Source organism: Archocentrus centrarchus, chromosome 4 (assembly GCF_007364275.1).
Source record: "Archocentrus centrarchus isolate MPI-CPG fArcCen1 chromosome 4, fArcCen1, whole genome shotgun sequence".
NCBI classification, from domain to species: Eukaryota; Metazoa; Chordata; class Actinopteri; order Cichliformes; family Cichlidae; genus Archocentrus; species Archocentrus centrarchus.
The window spans coordinates 38,409,522-38,430,052 of NC_044349.1; the positions used below are offsets into that span (position 1 = coordinate 38,409,522).

The window sequence follows — 20,531 nt, forward strand, 5'->3', positions numbered from 1 at the left end:
CAAATTTTGAATTTGTCCCTTTTAAAATTTCAAAAGGAAAGAGAACAGTACAGCAAAAGCATTTCTGATTCAGGTCGTAAAAAAAGCTATTAAAACATATCATTTGTGTTCCCTATTTGATATATTTATTTGTAAACACCCTGGCTAATGTTATTCTTATCTGTTCAAATGTATATTAATAACTGCTTGTATGCTGGTTAATGAGATTAATTAAAATAACAAATTACACACTACATCAGAAAACGGTTTCCAACCGCCAGGAGCTGAAACATATTTTACTATCCTGAATGTTTAAAGGGTGCTGCTGCACTTCAGGTACAGGCTGGGGGACAGCGGAGCGGAAGCGCCTAGAGAACACGTGACCACAGGTGACACAGGAAGTGGCTCTGAGCAGTGGACCTTTACAGTACATACACGCGCACGGAAGGTGAGTCCGTTCACGGGACGTCCGACTTTAATCTTTAAAACCGACAGAAATCACTGACTGAAGTGCAGATCCACCTGTGAGCGCTGCGCGAGCCTTTCTGTGACCTCCAAATAAAACCAATTAAATCTGACCTTGATTTGTGACCTCTGTTGGTGGTTTGCTGTTGGATCACTGCAGTTGTTGCCAGATTTTGCGATACAAACAAGCAACCGGGGTGGGGGCACAGGAGGAGGGGAGGTGTTTCTGTCTGATTTCTCAGACTTTTCTTTCTGAAAGTGCTGTAACTAAGTTTAAGGATCTAATTCCTTCATTGTTATGCTCTTCAGTGCCAACACAGTGCAGAGCAGCTACCTAAACTCTGCTCCCAGTGAGGTTGATTATCTCGTCAATAGTTTTACATCCTCACTGCGTATAACTTTGGATACTGTGGCTCCTCTGAAAAGGAAAGCTTCAAATCAGAAGTGCCTGACTCCGTGGTATAATTCACAAATGCACAGCTTAAAGCAGATAACCCGAAAGCTGGAGAGGGAATGGCGTCTCACTAAATTAGAAGATGCTCATTTAGCCTGGAAAAAGAGTTTGTTGCTCTATAAAAAAGCCCTCCGTAAAGCTAGGACATCTTACTACTCATCATTAATTGAAGAAAAGAAGAACAACCCCAGGTTTGTTTTCAGCACTGTAGCCAGGCTGACAAAGAGTCAGAGCTCTGTAGAGCCGAGTATTCCTTTCACTTTAACTAGTGATACTGTTGATCATAACATTTTATTACAGAGATTAGAGCTTGCTATAGGTATTAAAGGTACTGCACTGCAGTGGTTTGAATCATATTTATCTCATAGACTCCAATTTGTTCATGTAAATGGGGAGTCTTCTTCACACACTAAGGTTAATTATGGAGTTCCACAGGGTTCTGTGCTAGGACCAATTTTATTTACATTATACATGCTTCCCTTAGACAGTATTATTAGAAAGCATTGTATACATGTTCATTGTTATGCAGATGATACTCAGCTTTACCTATCAATGAAGCCAGATGACACACATCAATTAGTTAAACTGCAGGAATGTCTTAAAGACATAAAGGCCTGGATGACCTCTAATTTCCTGCTTCTAAATTCAGATCAAACTGAAATTCTTGTTCTCGGCCCCACAAATCTTAGAAACATGGTGTCTAACCAGATACTTACTCTGGATGGCATTACTTTCCTGCTCCAGTGAGGAGCCCAAGTGCTGGAGGCAGTGTGGAAATTCAGAACCCAACCACTGGCATATATTTTGGGATTGTACAGTAATAAGACAATATTGGATAGAAATACATAAAAATATCGAAAGTATCTTTAATATAAAAATACTTTTTAAATTTACTTTATTTTAGGAAACACAGAATGACAACATAAAATACTTGTATCAAATCTTAATTACACTGTGTTGTTGTTTGTTTTGTCTTATTTTTTCTTATTGTTGTAAATGGAAATGTTAACGTGAAGGAATTTTGAAATTGTTCAGACCAGAACTTTGACCTTGAGGTCATTTCAATCTTTTGCCAATGTTTCAAAATTAAAGAATACACACACACACACACACACACACACACACACACACACACACACACACACACACAGACACACACACACACAGACACACACACACAGACACACACACACACACACACACACACACACACACACACACACACACACACACACACACACACACACACACAGTGGCTCAAAAAAGTAGTTAGCCAGCCACTGATTGTGCAAGTTCTCCTACACAGAAAGATGAGATGACTTTACAAATAAAGTCTTTAAAAATCCTACAATGTGATTTCCTGCATTTTTTTCTCATGTTGCCTCTCATAGTTGAAGTGTAGCTATGATGGGAATTACAGTCTCTCATCTTTGTGTAGGAGAACTTGTACCATCAGTGGCTGACTAAATACTTTTTTGCCCCACTGTATATATATATAAAAAAAGGGCAATAAACAGCAACAGGCAGTTAGACCTCTGAGTGATGAGTAAGTCAAACGACCCTCCTCAAAGGTAATTAAACTGCTGTTTAATCAGAGACTGAAGACTTGAAGCACCAAAAATAGAAATTTCAAAAGTCTCTTACCAGAAAGAGCAGCCACAGAGTCCAAAGGGTCATTGAGCCTGTAGTTAATCTGTGTGAGTGACTCTGCCTGCCTGTACAGGCAGCTGAGAGAAAGGAAGGGTCGCTAAAGAACCACCAGAGCCGGAGCAGGTTAGAAAAGGCTGAGTATGGAGGTCCACTGGAGGAGTTCCTGTCACAGATACAGGGACTAATGACAGAAGTCATTCAGACAGCTCTGAATACTGAGGACCTGTGTGTGAGCTGAGCATCAGGATATTTGAGATATTTAACAGGTGAAAAGCTCCTGGAAACTCTGCAGGACATAATCCGGGACTCTGAGAGCCCCTCCCTTATGAAACATGTCAGGAGCTCATGATTTTTTAGTGTTAATGGATTATGTTGATTATAATCTTACAGGAGACCATGGAAAAGAAGCTGGTGATCATCGACACTGACTGCGGCATAGACGACGCTCAGGCGATAATGATGGCCTTGGCGGCGCCTAATGTCGAGATCCTGGGCATCACCTGCGTGTTCGGGAACGCAGCGGTCGACAACGTGTGTCAGAACGTTCTGAGGGTGCTCTCAGTGTGTGAGCGTGGAGGGGTACGTTTACTGAAGCCGAATAATGATTGTAAAGGTAATAGGACGACACTGTTTTAAACACATCCACAGAGGCGGTGTGGACTCCTCAGAATCAACTTTCAACATGCAGAAGAAACGTGTGCAATAATCAACACTGAAATCTAATGCTTCTAAAGTTTTAATGAGACATAAGCACAAGATGCAGTTCAGTTCTGCTGACTTTGTTCAGCACATGAGGCTTCCAAGAAGACCTTCTGGCAGCAGGCAGGGTCTCCTGGGCCTGTGTGTGGAGGAAGAGCCACAAAGCCTGAACAGCTACAGAAACTGTCTCAGTGGCAGACCTTCTCTGTGGAACAGTTTCTCTACAAAAACACATTTTAACAATAGAAACCAAACATTTCACTGTTTAAACATTGTTCTTAGCATTGTTGTTTAATAGTGACAATAAAAACGCTATTCTATTTAAACAGTGAGTTTTATCTATAATTAGACGTGCAAATTAAGACCTACTTAAATTTGTACCTTTCCACTGCTGCACAGCAGTGTGATCATGTTTCACCTGTTCTTAAATTGCTGCACTGACTTCCTGTGAAATGCAAGATTCATTTTAAAATCTTCTTGCTCACAGAGAATTCTTGCATGGGCTTGCTTCGGGTTATTTATCAGATCTTTTACAATCCTGTGTCCTACACTGCTCACTTAGGTCCGGCGATCAGCAGCGTTTAGTAATTCCAAATTCATTCCCAGTTTCTGCTCCAAAGCTTTTCAGATGATCTGATTCAGTATTTAAATCCTAAACTTGAACCTTTAACAGCGTTTTCACATTCAGGCTCGTTTTAACTTTTCTTCTCTTCTCTGCCTCACGGATCTCCCGGTAACCTCCGTATAGGAAGTCTGTGAGTCTGATTCCAAAGGGTATTCCCCAACAGGCAATGCAGAACCTTATTTTTATTATTGATTATTTATTTTTATGTTCTTAAATGATCTGTTTTGTTTATTGGAAGTGTTACTTGCTGTGCGACTGCAGTCTGTGGTGCTACAGAAATAAATGTGACTTTAACTGAATTTATGCTTTTTTTTTTTTTTCCTTACTTTTGTTCTCTGTACTTTCTGTGCTCATTATGAGTATAGCTGCAGATTCAGAGTGAGTACAGAGTAGGTCTGCAGCAGTAAGCACACACACACTCATGGGACTGTGTGATAGGCTGCTGTAATTAAGACTGCTGTAATGGCTGCTGGTCAGTGCTCAGGGCTGCAGTTCACATGGTAACAACATCAGTGACAGCATGAGACACAAAACTGAAATCTGTCTCTGAACTTCTTCTTCTTTGGGTTGCTCCCTTTAGGGGTGCCACAGCAGATCATCTGTATCTGATGTAGAGATGTTGAAGTCTTCGCTTTCTGAAACAGGCCATCCATAGTGACATTTTCTAAACAGCTACCAGCAAGTTGCAGATAATTGTCCTGCTTTCCCCAGCTTTTATCATCAGTGTGGCTTTGTTGCATTGTGGGTCACAGTGTAGACTCTATTGTCAAAATTAGAATAACCCAGACCTCCATCTGATCAGATATCAGCCATTTAATAATAAAAAAACAGCACCATTCACATTCTCACACACACACACACACACACACACACACACACACACACACACACACACACACACACACGCCACACACACACACATTCGGAAACAATGACCTTTCTTGGCACAGCCCCTCACTGAGGCCCCTCTGAGGGCTTTTAAACATTCCTGTAAATTGTCCATTGAGTGTTCAAACAGATGAAATTTGCCTGCCTTCGAGGGTCATTAACACCCTGAAACCCTGCGCGGTTTCCTGCTGTGCTTGTTCACAAAATGTTGGTTTAACCCAACTAGGAGAACACCTCCTGGATCAGCACACAAGTTCAAGGAGATTTGGACTCATAGTTTTTGTGAAATCTTGCTAACAGACACAAAGTGATCTTCTTACTCCAAAACCATCTTTGGTATTTGTAACTAATCTTGCTGAGTATGATTACTGAGGTCAGGCGATGTGGGTGTGTGATAAGGAAACCTGGCCGGCAGGGTTTACAGCTCAGTGTGGTGCCAGCAGAACTCAGGTGCTAACTTCTTCCTGCAGATTCCAGTATTCCGAGGCTCTCCCAGCCCTCTAGTCGGAGCTGGAAACTCACCCAGGGACCACTTTGGAAGCGATGGACTCGGAGATGTGATAAAGGAGAAGGATCCGCAGTGGGAGGAGAAAATCCAAAAGGAGCACGCAGTTAATGCAATGATAAGACTGGTGTCCGAAAACCAGAAGCAGGTTCCAAAAATCCTTCATTTAGACGTGATCACGAAGTGTAATATGGTTTACAGCGTTTGGTTTCTTAAACCACAACAGCTCTCTCTGCTTAGTTAGGCACAGATTATGATTTCCTCTGAGAAAACACTCATGAGGAAAGCGTGTCCTCCACAGGTGTCCTTGGTGGCCCTCGGCCCACTCACTAATCTGGCGCTGGCAGTCAGACTTGATCAGCATTTTCCTCAAAAGCTCAGGGACCTGCATATCATGGGTGGCAACATGGAAGGTAAGACAGTCACACGGTGCTTCAGTCCCAGATGTTTAGGAGTAATTAACGGTGCTTTTGTCTTTGCAGGAAAAGGAAATCTGTCTCTGTGTGCAGAGTTTAACTTTGCCATGGATCCAGAGTCGGCCTATATCGTTCTCGAAGAGTTCCTCTGCCCTACTTACCTGGCATCGTGGGAATACGCGTGCAGAAACGCACTGTCGTGGGTAAGACATGTACTTTTGGAGAACTGCTTAACCCTGCAGCGTGTCTCACTTCAAACTGAGATGCCTGATTTGTGCAGGACTTCTTTGAGGAGCTCATCAATCAGGACGCTCCAGCTGCACGCTTCATGAAGATGATAACGTCTAAATGTTGGGCCTACTCCAAAGAGGCCATGATGAAAAAGAGAGATGTGTATTTTGGGCCGGGCTTTGTTTCTTATGACGCCTATGCGATGGCTGCCTGCATCGACAGCAGCGTGGTGACAGACAGCATCGAGAGTCCCGTCCGGGTGGAGCTGCAAGGCTCCATCGCTCGAGGCATGATGGTGCTGGATCGCATGAATCAGCTGCAGAAGAGCCACAGTGTGTTTGTTCTGGCTAAATGTGATGCAGCCAAGTTCAGTGAGCTTCTGAAGGAGTCCCTCAGACAACCCTGTAAGAAGTAACGCTGGGACTTCCTTCATTTTACAGCTAAATGTGTATTTGAGCAAATTACTACAAATGACTCTTTGACCTTTCACTCAATCAGCCAATTTTCTGGCCACTAGGGGGCAGCAAAAACATTAAAACTGTGTTATTAGACTGAAAAATATTCCCAACACCTCATAAACTGATTTTTTTTCTTTTTTTTTTTTTTTGAACACAAATTTTGTTTTTTTTAATAACGTAATGCAACATTTTACTGTTACAGGCTACGGTGATTATTATTTCCTGAGTTACAGGCTCTCAAAGACATCAGGGTGGAACCATCCATCTATCATCATCTGTTGTGAGAGGCAGGTACACCTGGGCGGGTCGCCAGCCTGTCCCAGGGCTGACAGAGACAGCCATTCACACTCACTGCTGACACCTGCAGCAGAAATCTACATATTTCCAGGGCTGAGAATCACATTTTAGCGCTGTTACACCCACTCAGTGACACATGCTAAAGATGAAAGCTGCACCCATGTGCGTTAAAATGCAAATATTGACACAGGAGGAATTAGAGCTGGAAGATGAGCCAAGCATCCACATGTAGGTAAAAACGAGCACAGTCACCTGTCACTTTAAAGTTTACCCAGGATGCCCTTTGTGCCATTTTCTTCAGTGAATGATCAGAAAGCAGATCAAACATCCAGGGTCCCAGTTTAACAAACTTTGAGCAATAACAATAACACTGGTCCCTGTGGTAATCACTTGGGGCAGTGTCCCCCAAACTGGGAGAGGGGATCCAGCAGATTCCTGGAACGACATCTGAGGTCTCTGTCCAGAAGAGCACAGTCCTGGGAACAGCTAAGATACTGTGCAGGACCCTCAACCTCCCAGGCCTCTGGTAGAGGACCCGAGCTTGGAGGGCAAAGACCGGCCGCAGGGCGAGTGGGGAATTCTTATATATTTGTGTATTTAACATTATAGGCTTTGATTATAAATTTTTCCACTTGTAATCCCTACAAAACGTTTTGCAGTGCAGCTCAAAACTGTAGATAAATCGACTTTAAACCAGCTCCCCGTGTCTCAGTCTAAAGCCAAACCATCAGGGAAGTTATACTCAGATGTTTCCCTCAGCAGAGCTGAGTGAAAGTAGGCCTCAGGTCTTCCACATGTCCAGTAACACAGCTCCTGATAAACAGTGGATGAAAACATCACTGAGAACTGACAAATGCTCAAAACAAGCCTTTTCATGATCAACATGTCTTCAGACAAATAATAAAAGACCAAATATAAGGAGAACCTGTCATATCTCCTGTTCCACTGTTTGATGTTCATATTAAATGTGACCAAGGTTTCTAATAATGAGCTCAGTGTGTGTGTGTGAGCTTCAGGCTGCCCTGCACACTCATGTTTATCTCTGGTTTTTGGGCCCTCGGGTCATAATGAGAGCTAACAGCTTGCTTCAGACAGAGGATGAGCTGAAGGGCTGCACTGGGGCCGGTATCAGACAAAGGAGGATTATTTTGAGCTGTAATCATACAGAGCTGCTCTGGTAGACTGAGAATAAAAACCTGAAGCTTGAAATAAGCTTCCTGTCCTGTTTAAATGTAATATAAAACCCAGATGCACAAGTTTCTGCTGAAATCCTTTATTTGAATTTGCTGACAAATTGAGGTGATGTACAAGTCAAACCTCAAACTTAAATATTTTTTGATCACCTGACCAGTTTATTCCCACAGACAGCTTTGATATTTGGAGGGCTAGGCCCGTGCTTGAAAAAACAAAGAGGGGAACATGAATTTCAGATTTATTTAAGATCTCTGCAGCCAAATAAAAACCTGGTGCAATGGTGCAAAAACTGACTTCAAAACTGCCAACAGGAACCAAACTGATGGTGAAATCAGGACATATGGCTTCAAATACGACGTCTGTTCCAACATTAATACTGAACTTTAGAGATTCTGCTCCATGTTCCGCCTTTTAAAGGAGGAATGCAGCATCATCAGCCTTTCTATATCAGCAGGGGTTAACGTTCACTGTGCCATTACCTCTTTAAATTTAGGGGCACCTGTTAAAAGAAATCCAAATAAAAGTTAGCATTTCTGCACCCCCACCCCTCGTGAATAAAAAGCTGCAGAAACCTAAACGCAGCACCGGGCTGCTGATCGCTCCAGGCTGCTTCCTGTCGAGACCCTAATTACAGAAGAATCTGATTTAGCGTACAGAGGGCTTGTCTTAAGTGCTACGGCGTGGCCTTTTAGTTGTTGTTGTTGAAGGAGCTGGGCCAGGGCTCAGAGCTGCGCCTGTTCAGGCTGGGGCCCCACATGCTCCAGGTGTTGTAGGTGCGACTCATCTCTGTGGAAGCCACCGCGGCCGGAGATGGTGCGGAGCTGCTGACCAGATCGGTCAGAGGTGTCGAGTTGGTGGTTGGAGGGAAGGGGTTTAAGGCTGGATCTGCATTTGTTGACCAAATGGAGCTGCTGAAGGGTGTCGTCGTAGACCAGGGGTTGCGGCCACTTCCCAGGAGTGACTAAGGGGAAAAAAATATATATTAATAAACAGGAAGTGAGAGTATGTGTGAGCTGCAACAAGCCACAGACGGGGTCTTACTGTGGTCGGGGCGGGCGGGGGGCTGGAGCTGCTGGGCCAGGAGTGCAGGGGGTCGCTGGGGGTCGGTGTGTTCCAGATGGAGGAGGAAGGGACGGCGGTGGTGAACTCGGGCCAGCTCTGCGGCGGCTCAGATGGCTTTTGGAGACTCATTCCACTGAACACTAAAACCAACACACACGTTTTAGCTCAAAGGCGGTGAACACGCTGCCAAACACGCTCTGCGTTCCTCTACTTACCCGTCAGGTTGAAGGGGTTGTTGGACCCAAAAGCGGAGAAAGAGTTGGCTGACTGGTAGTTTGGACTGCTGGCTGTGTCGACTGGACTCCACAATCCAGAGCTGTGAGAGAGAGAAGAACCAGTAACCAGTGTAAATCTGGCTCTAAGATACCGATCCTAAGTTGAGTTATTGTGAGGCCACAATCACAAAAATGCAGAAGTGGAAATTTCTGCAACAATGTGCTCATCTGTAAACAAAGACTCAGCCAGTCCAGATCATGCTGCTCTTGTTTTTTTCTGCATAGCATGTGAAGCTGCAGGTATTTATAGAAGCCAATATTACATACAGCCAGGCCCATACGCGTTTGGAAAATGACCCGAGCTCTGTGGGATTCAACATCAAGCACTCAAGATGTGTTTGAAGTGGAGACTTTCAGCTTTAACTGGAGGGTTTCTGAATGTGAGACTGTTTACAGGCTCCTGTTTCCTGTCCTGTGGACAGATCTGATGCTGCAGAGCTGCTGAGGAAGAACATGCAGAGCTTTCATTGTTTTAATTGTGGACTGATCTCTGAACTGAAATGTGACTAAAAACCTGAAGCACTACCAAGTAACTTGGACTCTCCTCCTCCCTAAAATCCCCCTCGTTAAGATCAGCTCACTGAGCAGCAGCTCAGGGTACTGCGTTCCCAGCTGTGAGCCATCCACCTGTGCCAATAACTCGTCCTGATAATATCTCCCTCCTAGTGGCAACTATCACAGCCAGATCAGACACAGACAACAAATACTTATTTCAGCCCAGCAAACTGCCTGCCTTTGGATTATTTCTCCGTTCTCCTCCTAAAACATTAAAAGTGAAACTCCTACAAATACACTTCCAATAGTCCTCAATATGCTCGTTTCCATGGCTTCCAGGAACAAGCTGACCACAGGTTTTAAATGCCATACTTGCGCTGGTGCAGGCTGTAAGTAAATCAGGTTATAATGCGCTTTATTACCTGTCCGAGCTGTCGCTTTCAAATGATCTCATGTGCTCCAGACTCTTGCTTTGGCTGTCGGTTTTACCTGGGCCAGAGCCACCTGAGGGGAACAGAAAACATCCCATAAACAAACCGCTGTAAGAAAATGTTCACACTAACAAAGGATTAATTCATGCTACATATTCACCTGGGCTTTTGTCATAACCTTTAGTTACGGCATCAGCAAAGGTGAGGTTCCCATTTTTGCCTGGCTGTGGCAGGACTGCAGAGACTTTATTTCCTGGGGCCTTCTTCTGGTTCATCTCACTGTGAACACACAGCAAACGTTACCAGAACAGCATGCACACAGTTCCAGCACGCTGTCTTTGAGCTCAGCGCCTCACAGTGCTAATGGGAGTATTAAACGGCTGCATTTGCTCCTCGTGAATCAGTGGATACCTCTTGCTGCTGACCACGCTGCTATAGGTGCCCCGGGACAGTAAGCTGGGGGAGGTTGGTGGAGGGGAGCAGGCTCCAGCTGTGGCTGATCGCTTCAGGAAAGGATCGGCGTTTATTGTCTGGATGGAGATCTGTTGAAGACTGTCTGCCGCTGTACATGGAGCGCAGGAGCAAAGCAGCTTGTTAGACTGGCAGGAGACCGGTCTGAACGCGATGTGACTGAGTGGCTTGGGTCTGGACTTACGGATGCTGTTTGGGGGGAAAGGGACGTCCCACTCGGGTGAAGCGCACTCCTTCTCTCCTTCAGAGCTGCTGCTGTGTCCCGGCTCAGTCACTTTGGGGAAAAAGGAGGTTCCCCCGTCCTCCAGCCTTCCATCTACTGTGAAAAAAACCACATCAAACCACCAAAATCATTCCACAGGAAGTACCCCTGACATGTCTCTGAGCTGCATACTGGCCCTCATGCAAGCTGTGAGAAAATTACACAGAATAAAAGCACTGTGTCCATCTGATTTAATATCTCTGGCTCATTCCATAAAAAACAAAAACTCACCCGACCCCCTCACAGTCAGCTGACTCAGTGTTTAATGAAGCCATGCAAAGTTTTACCTTCATCATAAGAAAATACTCAGAGGTATAGGCTCTCGAAGTACATGGGGTTGAAATTTGGCACTTTTTATTCAGGAGATGCATTTAAAGCTATAAAAGGAGATTTTTCATATGCTGCAACTTTGTGAGCAGCAAACATCAGATCACACATCGAATGCTGGTTTCTGCTCCTCTACGTCACAGACATCAACCCGCTGCAGGTTATTCACTCTGATCATCACAAAAAAGATCATGCAGAACTAAAATATTATATATTGGCTTTAGACTGTGACACGTGGAGTGTAGCATTGATTCAGTTAAAGTGATGAGCACTGTGATGCGTTTTTCTGTCCTGGAAATTTCATGTGGATTTCTGTACTGTACTTATGAAGTTATGACGGCTGGAAAAGATAAGTGCTCTGAGGTTAAAGGTCAAACAGCTTCATTAAATATTGTAAAGCTAGGAAAAAGAGCTGCTTCTGAGGGGGTCAGATATGATCGAGGAAGGAGCCTCATCTAAAGCTGAAGAGAGCAGCAAGCAGATAGCATTTAAGGAACTCACATCTCTGTTTCTGTAGAGGTCTCGTCTTTGTGATGTTGGTGAGAGGGTGGAGAGACTTGGATGGGAAGTTCTTCCGTTGTTTGGTCTCCAGCGGTGTTACATAGGGCAGCTCCAGGGAACTGAGAGCAAGAGCGATTTGTCAAAGAGAGCACTAAGTGAAAGCAGCTGTGCTTACTTTAACCTTGAAGTTACCAAGTGGATGAGCCCAACATTATATTTCTACGTGCCAATGTGACAGTTTTTAGATATAAATGATGACGTTAGACGCGTGTCGGCCTTCAGAGCTCTGCTGTCAGAGGCTTTACTTCTACGGGGTGGCTGTAGCTCAGTAGGTAGAGCAGGTCACCTACTGATCGGAAGGTCAGCGGTTCGAATCCTGGCTACTCCAGGCTACATGCCAATGTATCCTTGGGCAAGATACTTAACCCCAAGTTGCTCTCCGACCGTTCTGTCGGAGTATGTATGCGTGTGAATGTTAGTTAATTAAAAAGCACTTAGCTTTGTAAAAATGAGTGCATGGGTGAATGCAAAACAGGTTGTATAAGCGCTTTGAGTGCTCTGACTGAGTAGAAAAGCGCTATATAAGAACTAGTCCATTTACCATTTACAGTAGGTGACAGATTGGAACGGAAACTAATGTGGCTGCAGCTCGACCGTCACTGAGCAGATACTTTATTTTGTTACAAATCTAGAAAATTTGTAACAAAATAAAAACATCAGATATTGAAAATTTGTTAAACATCAATCTACAGTATTTCTGGAAAATTTATGGAAAACCAAAAATCTTTCTGCAATATTTTGTTGACCACTGCAGAATTAATACTCATGAAGAACAGAGCAGCGAATTTAGGTCACCGGGCGGCTCGATACCGGCTCAGCTGATCGTCGTCTCATCGACAGCGGCCCTAAAAACGATTTCTGTGGAGAAGGTGAGGTCATAAATGTTTAGTCGTTTAAGGCAGTGGCCCCCAGCCTTTTTTGAGCCACGGACCGGTTTAGTGTTAGACGGTATTTCCATGGATCGGCCTTTAAGGTGTTGCAGATGAATACGCCACAGCACTCTCTGGTTGCCATGGCAATGTTTAAACATGCCTTCAAAATAAGATGAACAAACACAGCAGAGATCGTCTCAGTCGGAGTCAAATGGCCCAGGAATTTCATCCAACTTGTAAAAAATCTGGCTTAAGTCTTCCACTTGGACTTCAGACAGTTTGGGATCTAATATTGAATTTTGCTGTAATCGCTTCATTTCTGGATTTGCTTCTCCAAATTTTATAATCTCAGACTCAGATAATAAGTAAAACTGAAGTAATGTAAGTTATTTATTCTTTAAGCGCGGACCGGTACCAAATGACCTGTGGACCAGTACCGGTCCGCGGCCCGGGGGTTGGGGACCTCTGCTTTAAGGTTCAAATTCAAACCTGGATTTTTCTGCTGGGTTCTCCTTCTTTGTGGTTCCTTGTTTCTTGGTTTTGAGTTTAATGAGAAAATTTGAGGGTTCTTCTTTTGCCGTTTCCGTGGTTCCTGTCCCTCCTTTCTCTTTTGCTGGCTCCTGGAAAAAGTGATGCACATTCAGAAACAGAAATCAACACAGACTTGACGAGCTGGGCTGTACTGCTTTCGTTTGCATGCACCTCTTTAATGTTTGTCTCCGTGTCTGGATTGGAGGTCTCTGTAGTCGTGGAGGAGTTGTCGTCATTGTCGTCTCCCTGAGTCTTTACTGTTGACTTTTTCTCCTTCTCTTCCTTCTTCTTCTGGGCTTTTACTTTGCGCAGCTTCCCTTTGGATTCCAACACTGCAAACAATATCAGCACACACTTTAAAAGCCTGTGAGAAGCTACACAGAGTTTCTCCTCTGATTCAAACTGGCGTGTGTACCTTTGCTTTGTATGGAGTTCTGCTCCCGAAGCGCTTCGGTACTGAGCGACTCTGGACGGTCGAGGTCGTTGTCCATGGCTCCTATGAGGTTGGCATACTCGGCTTCATCGGGGCAGATGCCTCTGTGAGGCAGTGATGAGCTGCCTAAACTTTGACTCTGGAGGTCCAACTGTTTGGTGCCGCGACCTTTGCGGTTGGTTAGCTGGCAGGCGGGTGGAGGGCCTTCTTGGCCTGAGGCTGAACTTCCTTTGGTGAGCTGGGAGGAAGGAGCTTGCATAGATGGGCGGGTGAAGCTGATCCTGGACCTGTTACCCTGGCTGTCGGAGTCTGACGAGGTACGGCTGCTGCCCTGTCGGCCTCCACGAGCTGCTCCGTTGCTGGACGCGTATAGACCTCTGGAGCTCTGGGCTGAGTCGCTGTAGTCGTTCAGCCTGAGTGTTCACAGAGAAGTCCGGTCAGTTACTCTGTACATGCTGCATCTTTACGGTTTCATTTCAGGTTTTTACTGTGCTATATTCTTTGTGTCATTGTTACACATTTCCTCTTTCTCAGGTGTGTCAGGTGAAGTCTTTCAGGTGGAGCGTGAGAAAGATGTTTTCCCTGCAGGGAGCTCATCAGATTCCTGCTCCTTTATTGAAGGTCTAATTTAATCTTGGGACAGAGGACCATGGCTTTATTTGCTGTTAAGTTCATTATAATTAGCTTCAGAGGGAAGTTCAGGGTTTTTAAGGTATTTTATTTCTGATGTAAATAAAAGAACTCTTGTTGGTACACCGAATCTCGGCTGTGCCGTCCTCTTTACACATCGTACTCGTGGAGACAAGTTGAGCCTCCATGTTTTTCTGGGACGTGTACCGGGAGAGACCCATGCCCCTGCACAGCCACAACCAGATCTCAACATGCAGAGGATGCCACACCAAAGACTAAGAGTACCAATGAAAGTTATTTTATTTACCCCAGAAACAGAACAAAGGGAGACCTGCCACCCAATGGGCCGCAGGACCTGGATCGTTCCCTCCCAAAACTAATTAAACTGTAAATGAACTAAAGAACAAATAAAGCCAAGAAAAAAACAGGCTAGCTGGGCCTCCATCCCCAATAGGCCCAGGAAAGGAGCAGCAATCTGGGTAAGGAAGAGAGACCTTCCTTTTGCAGCCTCCTGTCCATACTCCACAGATACTCCAGCTGACACACCTGAGAAGGAAGGAGGAGATGAAGAGAGTAGAGAGAAAAGACACAGAGGGTCAACCTGTAACAGCCACTGATTTCCACATGAATTTATAAAGTAGTGAAACTGTCAGTAAGTACTGCTGTGGTGCAGCTTTCTGCCTCTGCAGCAACATGCCCTCAGAGACCCACAGAGAGATGTGGGCTGCCTCACCGCAGGCTCTGCTCGTGGACAATTATCAAGACGCTAACTGGCGGTAATCGAAGATGAGAATATGTAAATAAAAACATAAAGACAACAAAAGGCACAAGCTTTTTCATACCATGGTGGAATGAGTCGGAGACATCGTGAGAGCACCACGCCACTCAAAGTATCCTGACTGAAATTTCTGGGGAATTCGGTAAACAGGGTGACAGGAGTTAAAACGTTCAGGGGGAAAAAAAAAATCTTATTTTGGGGCAAAATGAGAAAACTTCACAGGAGGTCTGTTGATTCTATAGTTAATGAAACGCCTAAAGACGGCTGCTGAGTGCTTCTAGAACAAGTTTGCTCTTAATTTGAATTCTGGCCTGGATTAGGACAGCATGTGATAAAGAAATTACTGCCACTATAAAGTTTTGCTTTGTGCTCTGACTCAGAGCCTCAGATTAAAATGCAAAATGTGTGAATGGCCGGAGATAACAGATAATGAGCTGTTACAGAGCCACACATGGTAAAAACTGTGGGCAGCGGTTAGCCACAACCAAACGGCCAGCAGCTATCTTCTCAGTGTCAGAGGCATTTAATCCCATTAAAAAGGAGCAAATCTGTGTTGAAGAACAAGCAGCTCCTGCAGCAAACGTGCTTTAACAAAATGAGACCTTCTTCAGTTGTTACCAAAGTTTCACTGCAGAAAACAAATTCGGTAAACCATGTCTGGCTCTGTAACTGCCTTATAAGAAAGGTCATGAACTGAGGAAAATGTGTCTGACACATCTGAGGTGGTGCAGAGCTCATGAGCAAGCATGGAGAGTCAACAGGAAACCTTTAGCTGCTTCCACCTCCCAAAGAACTGAAACAGAGCTGCAGACACACGAAGCTGCTTTTGTCTCATTACTTGTTTTGAAGAATAATTGAGGGTGAAAAATATGCTGCTTTGGGGTTGTGTAAACGGGACAGAAAGGAGAACTAAAGAGCCTCTAAGTCTCAACATCGTGGGGTTGGCTGAGAATGTGAGACTGAGGAGAGTCCAGCTGCAGGCACGAGGAGATCTTAAAGATGGCTAAAATTCTTAAAAGAAGACTCAAATAGAAAAAAAAAAAATCTGCCAGCTGTGGTACACAAACATTTGCACATGCCACAGATCCCATGTACAGTGGTGTGAAAAAGTGTTTGCCCCCTGCCTCATTTCCTGTTTTTTTGCATGTTTGTCACACTTAAGTGTTTCGGAACATCAAACCAATTTAAACAATAGTCAAGGACAACACAAGTAAACACAAAATGCAAGTTGTAAATGAAGGTGTTTATTAGTAAAGGTGAAAAAAAATCCAAACCATCATGGCCCTGTGTGAAAAAGTGATTGCCCCCTAAACCTAATAACTGGTTGGGCCACCCTTAGCAGCAACAACTGCAACCAAGTGTCTGCAATAACTTGCAATGAGGCTTTTACAGCGTTCTGGAGGAATTTTGGCCCACTCATCTTTGCAGAATTGTCCTAATTCAGTTACATTAGAGAGTTTTCGAGCATGAACGGCCTTTTTAAGGTCATACCACAACATCTCAATAGGATTCAGGTCAGGACTTTGGCTAGGCCACTCCAAAGTCTTCATTTTGTTTTTCTTCAGCCATTCAGTGGTGGACTTGCTGGTGTGTTTAGGATCATTGTCCTGCTGCAGAACCCAAGTACGTTTAAGCTTGAGTACACGAACAGATGGTCTGACATTCTCCCTCAGGATCTCTTGGTAGACAGCAGAATTCATAGTTCCATTTATCACAGCAAGTCTTCCAGGTCCTGACGCAGCAAAACAGCCCCAGACCATGACACTACCACCACCATATTTTACTGTTGGTATAATGTTCTTTTTCTGAAATGCAGTGTTCCTTTTACGCCAGATGTAATGGGACACACACCTTCCAAAGAGTTCCACTTTTGTCTCATCGGTCCACAGAATGTTGTCCCAAAAGTCTTGGGGATCATCAAGATGCGTTTTGGAAAAATTGAGATGAGCTTTAATGTTCTTTTTGCTCAGCAGTGGTTTTCTTCTTGGAACTCTACCATGCAGGCCATTTTTGCTCAGTCTTTTTCTGATGGTGGAGGCATGAACGCTGACCTTAACTGAGACAAGTGAGGCCTGCAGTTCTTTGGACGTTGTTGTGGGGTCTTTTGTGACCTCTTGGATGAGTCGTCGCTGCGCCCTTGGGGTAATTTTGGGCGGCCGGCCACTCCTGGGAAGGTTCACCACTGTTCCATGTCTTCGCCATTTGTGGATAATGGCTCTCACTGTGGTTCGCTGGATTCCCAAAGCTTTGGAAATGGCTTATAACCCTTTCCAGACTGATAGATCTCAATTACTTTCTTTCTCAATTGCTCCTGAATTTCTTTGGATCTCGGCATGATGTGTAGCTTTCAAGGATCTTCTGGTGGACCTTACTGTGTCAGGCAGCTCCTATTTAAGTGATGTCTTGATTGGGAACAGGTGTGGCAATAATCAGGCCTAGGTGTGGCTAGGGAAATTGAACTCAGGTGTGAAAAACCACAGTTATAGTATGTTTTAACAAGGGGGGCAATCACTTTTTCACACAGGGCCATGATGGTTTGGATTTTTTTTCACCTTTACTAATAAACACCTTCATTTACAACTTGCATTTTGTGTTTACTTGTGTTGTCCTTGACTATTGTTTAAATTGGTTTGATGTTCCGAAACACTTAAGTGTGACAAACATGCAAAAAAACAGGAAATGAGGCAGGGGGCAAACACTTTTTCACACCACTGTAGTCTTTGTAAAAATGTTCTGCACATATTTGCTGCATGAGTTTTATGTCCTTCATCTCAAAAATCAATTATCTTTACCCAGATGCGCCTTCACCTTTCAATACACCCGTTTACGTCCCGTGATCGGGCTTACGGGTTACGGCTCGACCTTTACACTTACTTTGAGTCACTGTGAATTTGCACAATTTCCCTGAGATTAAAGGGTCTCCCCGTTTCCAAGGTGGAGTTGGATTCCACGGACACACGTCTCTTGAAAGGCTCCCATATGCTTTGAGCCTCCAGGTACGCTGTGGTGATCACCAGCAGAAACATGAAACTGCAAGAAACAAAACAAAATGAAAACAAAATGAACCATTTGTGAGGCTCAGATCAAGTTTTATGGAATCTTCATTTGTTCTTACCAATAAATCATATTCCAAAGCCACGGCAATGTGAACTCAAACGCTGCTTATAAAACACTCACGGGCTCAACACACGCTCACACAGATGTGACCTACCCTAAACCTGAGTGCATCACAGGCTGCCTGCTCTGCTTTTTGGGCTGATGGAAGGAAGATTTTTGTACATCTGGCTCATTAATAAATACCTGACTGCTGCAAACTCTACACTGCAGAAAGCCAACTTAAACCCCAGAACTCAGCTCTGTGTGCAGCTCTGGTTTCAGCGACACTCACCTCATAATGACAGACACAATGATGTAGAGCTCCAGCTCCCAGGTGGGTCTGGGCAGGGTCTCTGCACATGTGGCTAACATGTGATAGGGCAGCGAGGCGTTGAGGACAAACACAAACTCTGAACCGCCGCACGACACCAGCTTCAGCTCCCGGATCACTCGAGAAGAAGTGAAGTCGGGTGTAAACCTGACAAGAAAAAGACAGAAAGCCCTGAGCAGCGTGCAGCGTGGGCCACCTGAAACCTGTTTCAGGAGAGGAAACACCTAGAAGGTATCTTTGGGATTTATGAGCTAATTTATGAGTTATTTATAGACACCGAGATGTGTCCATTTAAAAACTGAAGGGTGTGGTTGCTATGAATGTTGTTTGTCTTTAATGAACATCTGAGAGGCTTTTGTTCGAACGAACACGCCTGACAGCACATTTCTCTTTCTGTTATTTCTTCCTGTGCTTCACCTGCCTGAGCTGCTCAAGTCCAGGTTCACAGACACAGAAGTAAATGAAAGGGTCGCCTGTGTACAAAAACAGACAAATACCTGCAAAACGTGCAGTAAAGTTCAAACTTAATAGTCAAGCAAATCAATTAAGCCAATAAAACCAATATACCTGTTATTAAGGCTACAGTAACAAATATTACTGAGACATGAGAAGCATATCTGAATTGTATTCAGGTGTGTCAGCAGCTGGGCGTTTCTGTGTTAACACAACAACAACAGTGCTGTGGAAAAGTACCGGGGAAACAAAGAAACAAGGTCATGAAAACCCATTTATGAAACGCCACTCAGCTTATTCTTCTCATATAAAAACACGCTTCTGTTCATTGTTTGCTTTTACATTAATTTGTTCGAGTCATGACTTGTAGGACTTTATTCTAGAAAACCCTTTTTATTTTCACTGCTTTCAGATATTATATATTCTTTCACATTCTGGTAACCAGCAATTCGTCAGTTTGGTGCAACTTTTATTGTGAAATTAGAAAGTAATGGCAGTGAAAATATTTCATCATCCATTCATGGCTGGCACTCTTCAGCCTGCAGGTGTTTCCACCTGTTTTGCTTATCTCACTGTTGTCATGCACCTGGCAGGGCAGGTAAAGCACACCATTACAGGTGAGTGAAGTTTAGCCTTTGCTGCTTCACAGGAGTCTTAAAACTGTTTTCAGTAATGATTCACTGAAGCAATGTTAAATTACACACACACACACACACACACACACACACACACACACACACACACACACACACACACACACACACGTGCAGAGAAAACACTGATGTGGAGGTGTGTGCAGCTCTCTTACAGTATGATGAGGTCTTTCGAAGTATTTGGCTTGAGTGAAAACTCTTGGCAGTTGAGAACTTTGAATCCGAAGCCTTCGCAGGCCTGCCCGTTGATTTCTGCTGATTTGATGGTGATCGGGAGCAAGCCCGTGTTCTCCACTCTGAACGTCCTTTTCAGAGTGAAGTTTGGCTCTTTTACTTTTGTTTCTGAAAGAAGGACGGGCACGGTAAACACTTAATGTTACTCTGTTTCAAAAGAGGAAAAGACAGAGAATGTACTCATAAACCTACTGGACTAAATCCTGTTAACAGCACGGCTCACTGTGTATTTGGATGCTTTTAAGATAGTATTTGTAAATGAGTAATAATATTACCTTTTCCCTGTATTAACTGACATTTTTTATTTAATTTCATTGAATTTACTGAATTAGAGCTATTTGACTTTATAAAACAACTCTGTTTCTGCCCTCATAACTGTGTATTAGTTATAGTGGGGCTGCTTTTGAAAATGCAGCACTGTTAAATCCATGTAATGCTCTTTAATAGGCCAAGCACACAGTTGAAACTGACATGAACCTCTACTGCTCAGCAACATGTTTGACTTGTGTTTCCTGGGCCGGCTGCTGATTGGCTGAAACCACCACCTTGGCTGTCACAGATTTCTATAAGAACATGTGTTGCGTTTCTGATATAAACTCACTCTCTGTACAGTCTTTCAGCAGAGCTTCAGTCATCTTAAACCTCAGCGAGCTGCCTTGTCCTGGAAGTTTCCCTCCAACTTTCAGGCTCTCTGTCGTGCCTCGTCCATGAAGTATGATCGTGTCGATCACAGTCAGGTTGTTCCTATTCCCCAGTAAAGTGATTAACTTCAACA

At 44.1% G+C, this 20,531-nt stretch overlaps 2 protein-coding genes across 3 annotated transcripts in view; one reads left to right on the forward strand and one right to left on the reverse strand.

Annotated features, from left to right (window-relative positions):
* The first annotated feature begins 305 nt into the window (after positions 1-305).
* On the forward strand, positions 306-6,428 carry LOC115779313 (inosine-uridine preferring nucleoside hydrolase). Its single transcript, XM_030727911.1, has 6 exons — positions 306-427; positions 2,939-3,127; positions 5,231-5,413; positions 5,567-5,678; positions 5,748-5,884; positions 5,962-6,428. Exons 2-6 carry the CDS (start codon positions 2,945-2,947, stop codon positions 6,325-6,327), a joined length of 981 nt encoding a protein of 326 aa, XP_030583771.1. The 5' UTR covers positions 306-427; positions 2,939-2,944; the 3' UTR covers positions 6,328-6,428.
* A 1,504-nt stretch (positions 6,429-7,932) lies between these two features.
* The window catches only part of tmem131 (transmembrane protein 131), a 43,873-nt gene continuing 31,274 nt past the window's right edge, over positions 7,933-20,531 (reverse strand). The window contains exons 27-42 of one of the 2 annotated variants that reach the window (XM_030727075.1): positions 20,358-20,500; positions 19,678-19,864; positions 18,378-18,563; positions 17,864-18,019; positions 15,054-15,119; positions 13,564-13,994; positions 13,320-13,480; positions 13,107-13,237; positions 11,686-11,804; positions 10,780-10,914; positions 10,536-10,686; positions 10,285-10,403; positions 10,116-10,197; positions 9,139-9,239; positions 8,903-9,063; positions 7,933-8,822 (exon numbers count right to left, since the gene is read on the reverse strand). In XM_030727075.1, coding sequence (XP_030582935.1) covers positions 8,550-8,822; positions 8,903-9,063; positions 9,139-9,239; positions 10,116-10,197; positions 10,285-10,403; positions 10,536-10,686; positions 10,780-10,914; positions 11,686-11,804; positions 13,107-13,237; positions 13,320-13,480; positions 13,564-13,994; positions 15,054-15,119; positions 17,864-18,019; positions 18,378-18,563; positions 19,678-19,864; positions 20,358-20,500 — 2,602 coding nt within the window. In that variant the 3' untranslated portion in view covers positions 7,933-8,549. The remainder of the gene's footprint in view (positions 8,823-8,902; positions 9,064-9,138; positions 9,240-10,115; positions 10,198-10,284; positions 10,404-10,535; positions 10,687-10,779; positions 10,915-11,685; positions 11,805-13,106; positions 13,238-13,319; positions 13,481-13,563; positions 13,995-15,053; positions 15,120-17,863; positions 18,020-18,377; positions 18,564-19,677; positions 19,865-20,357; positions 20,501-20,531) is intronic. The other variant, XM_030727076.1, reaches the window with a different exon arrangement.

Coding starts and splice junctions, on each gene's coding strand:
- LOC115779313 (XM_030727911.1), top strand. CDS start 2,945: ATGGAAAAGAAGCTGGTGATCATCGACACTGACTGCGGCATAGACGAC. Junction 5,414..5,566: donor TGTCCGAAAACCAGAAGCAG/GTTCCAAAAATC, acceptor TGTCCTCCACAG/GTGTCCTTGGTGGCCCTCGG. Junction 5,679..5,747: donor CATGGGTGGCAACATGGAAG/GTAAGACAGTCA, acceptor TTGTCTTTGCAG/GAAAAGGAAATCTGTCTCTG.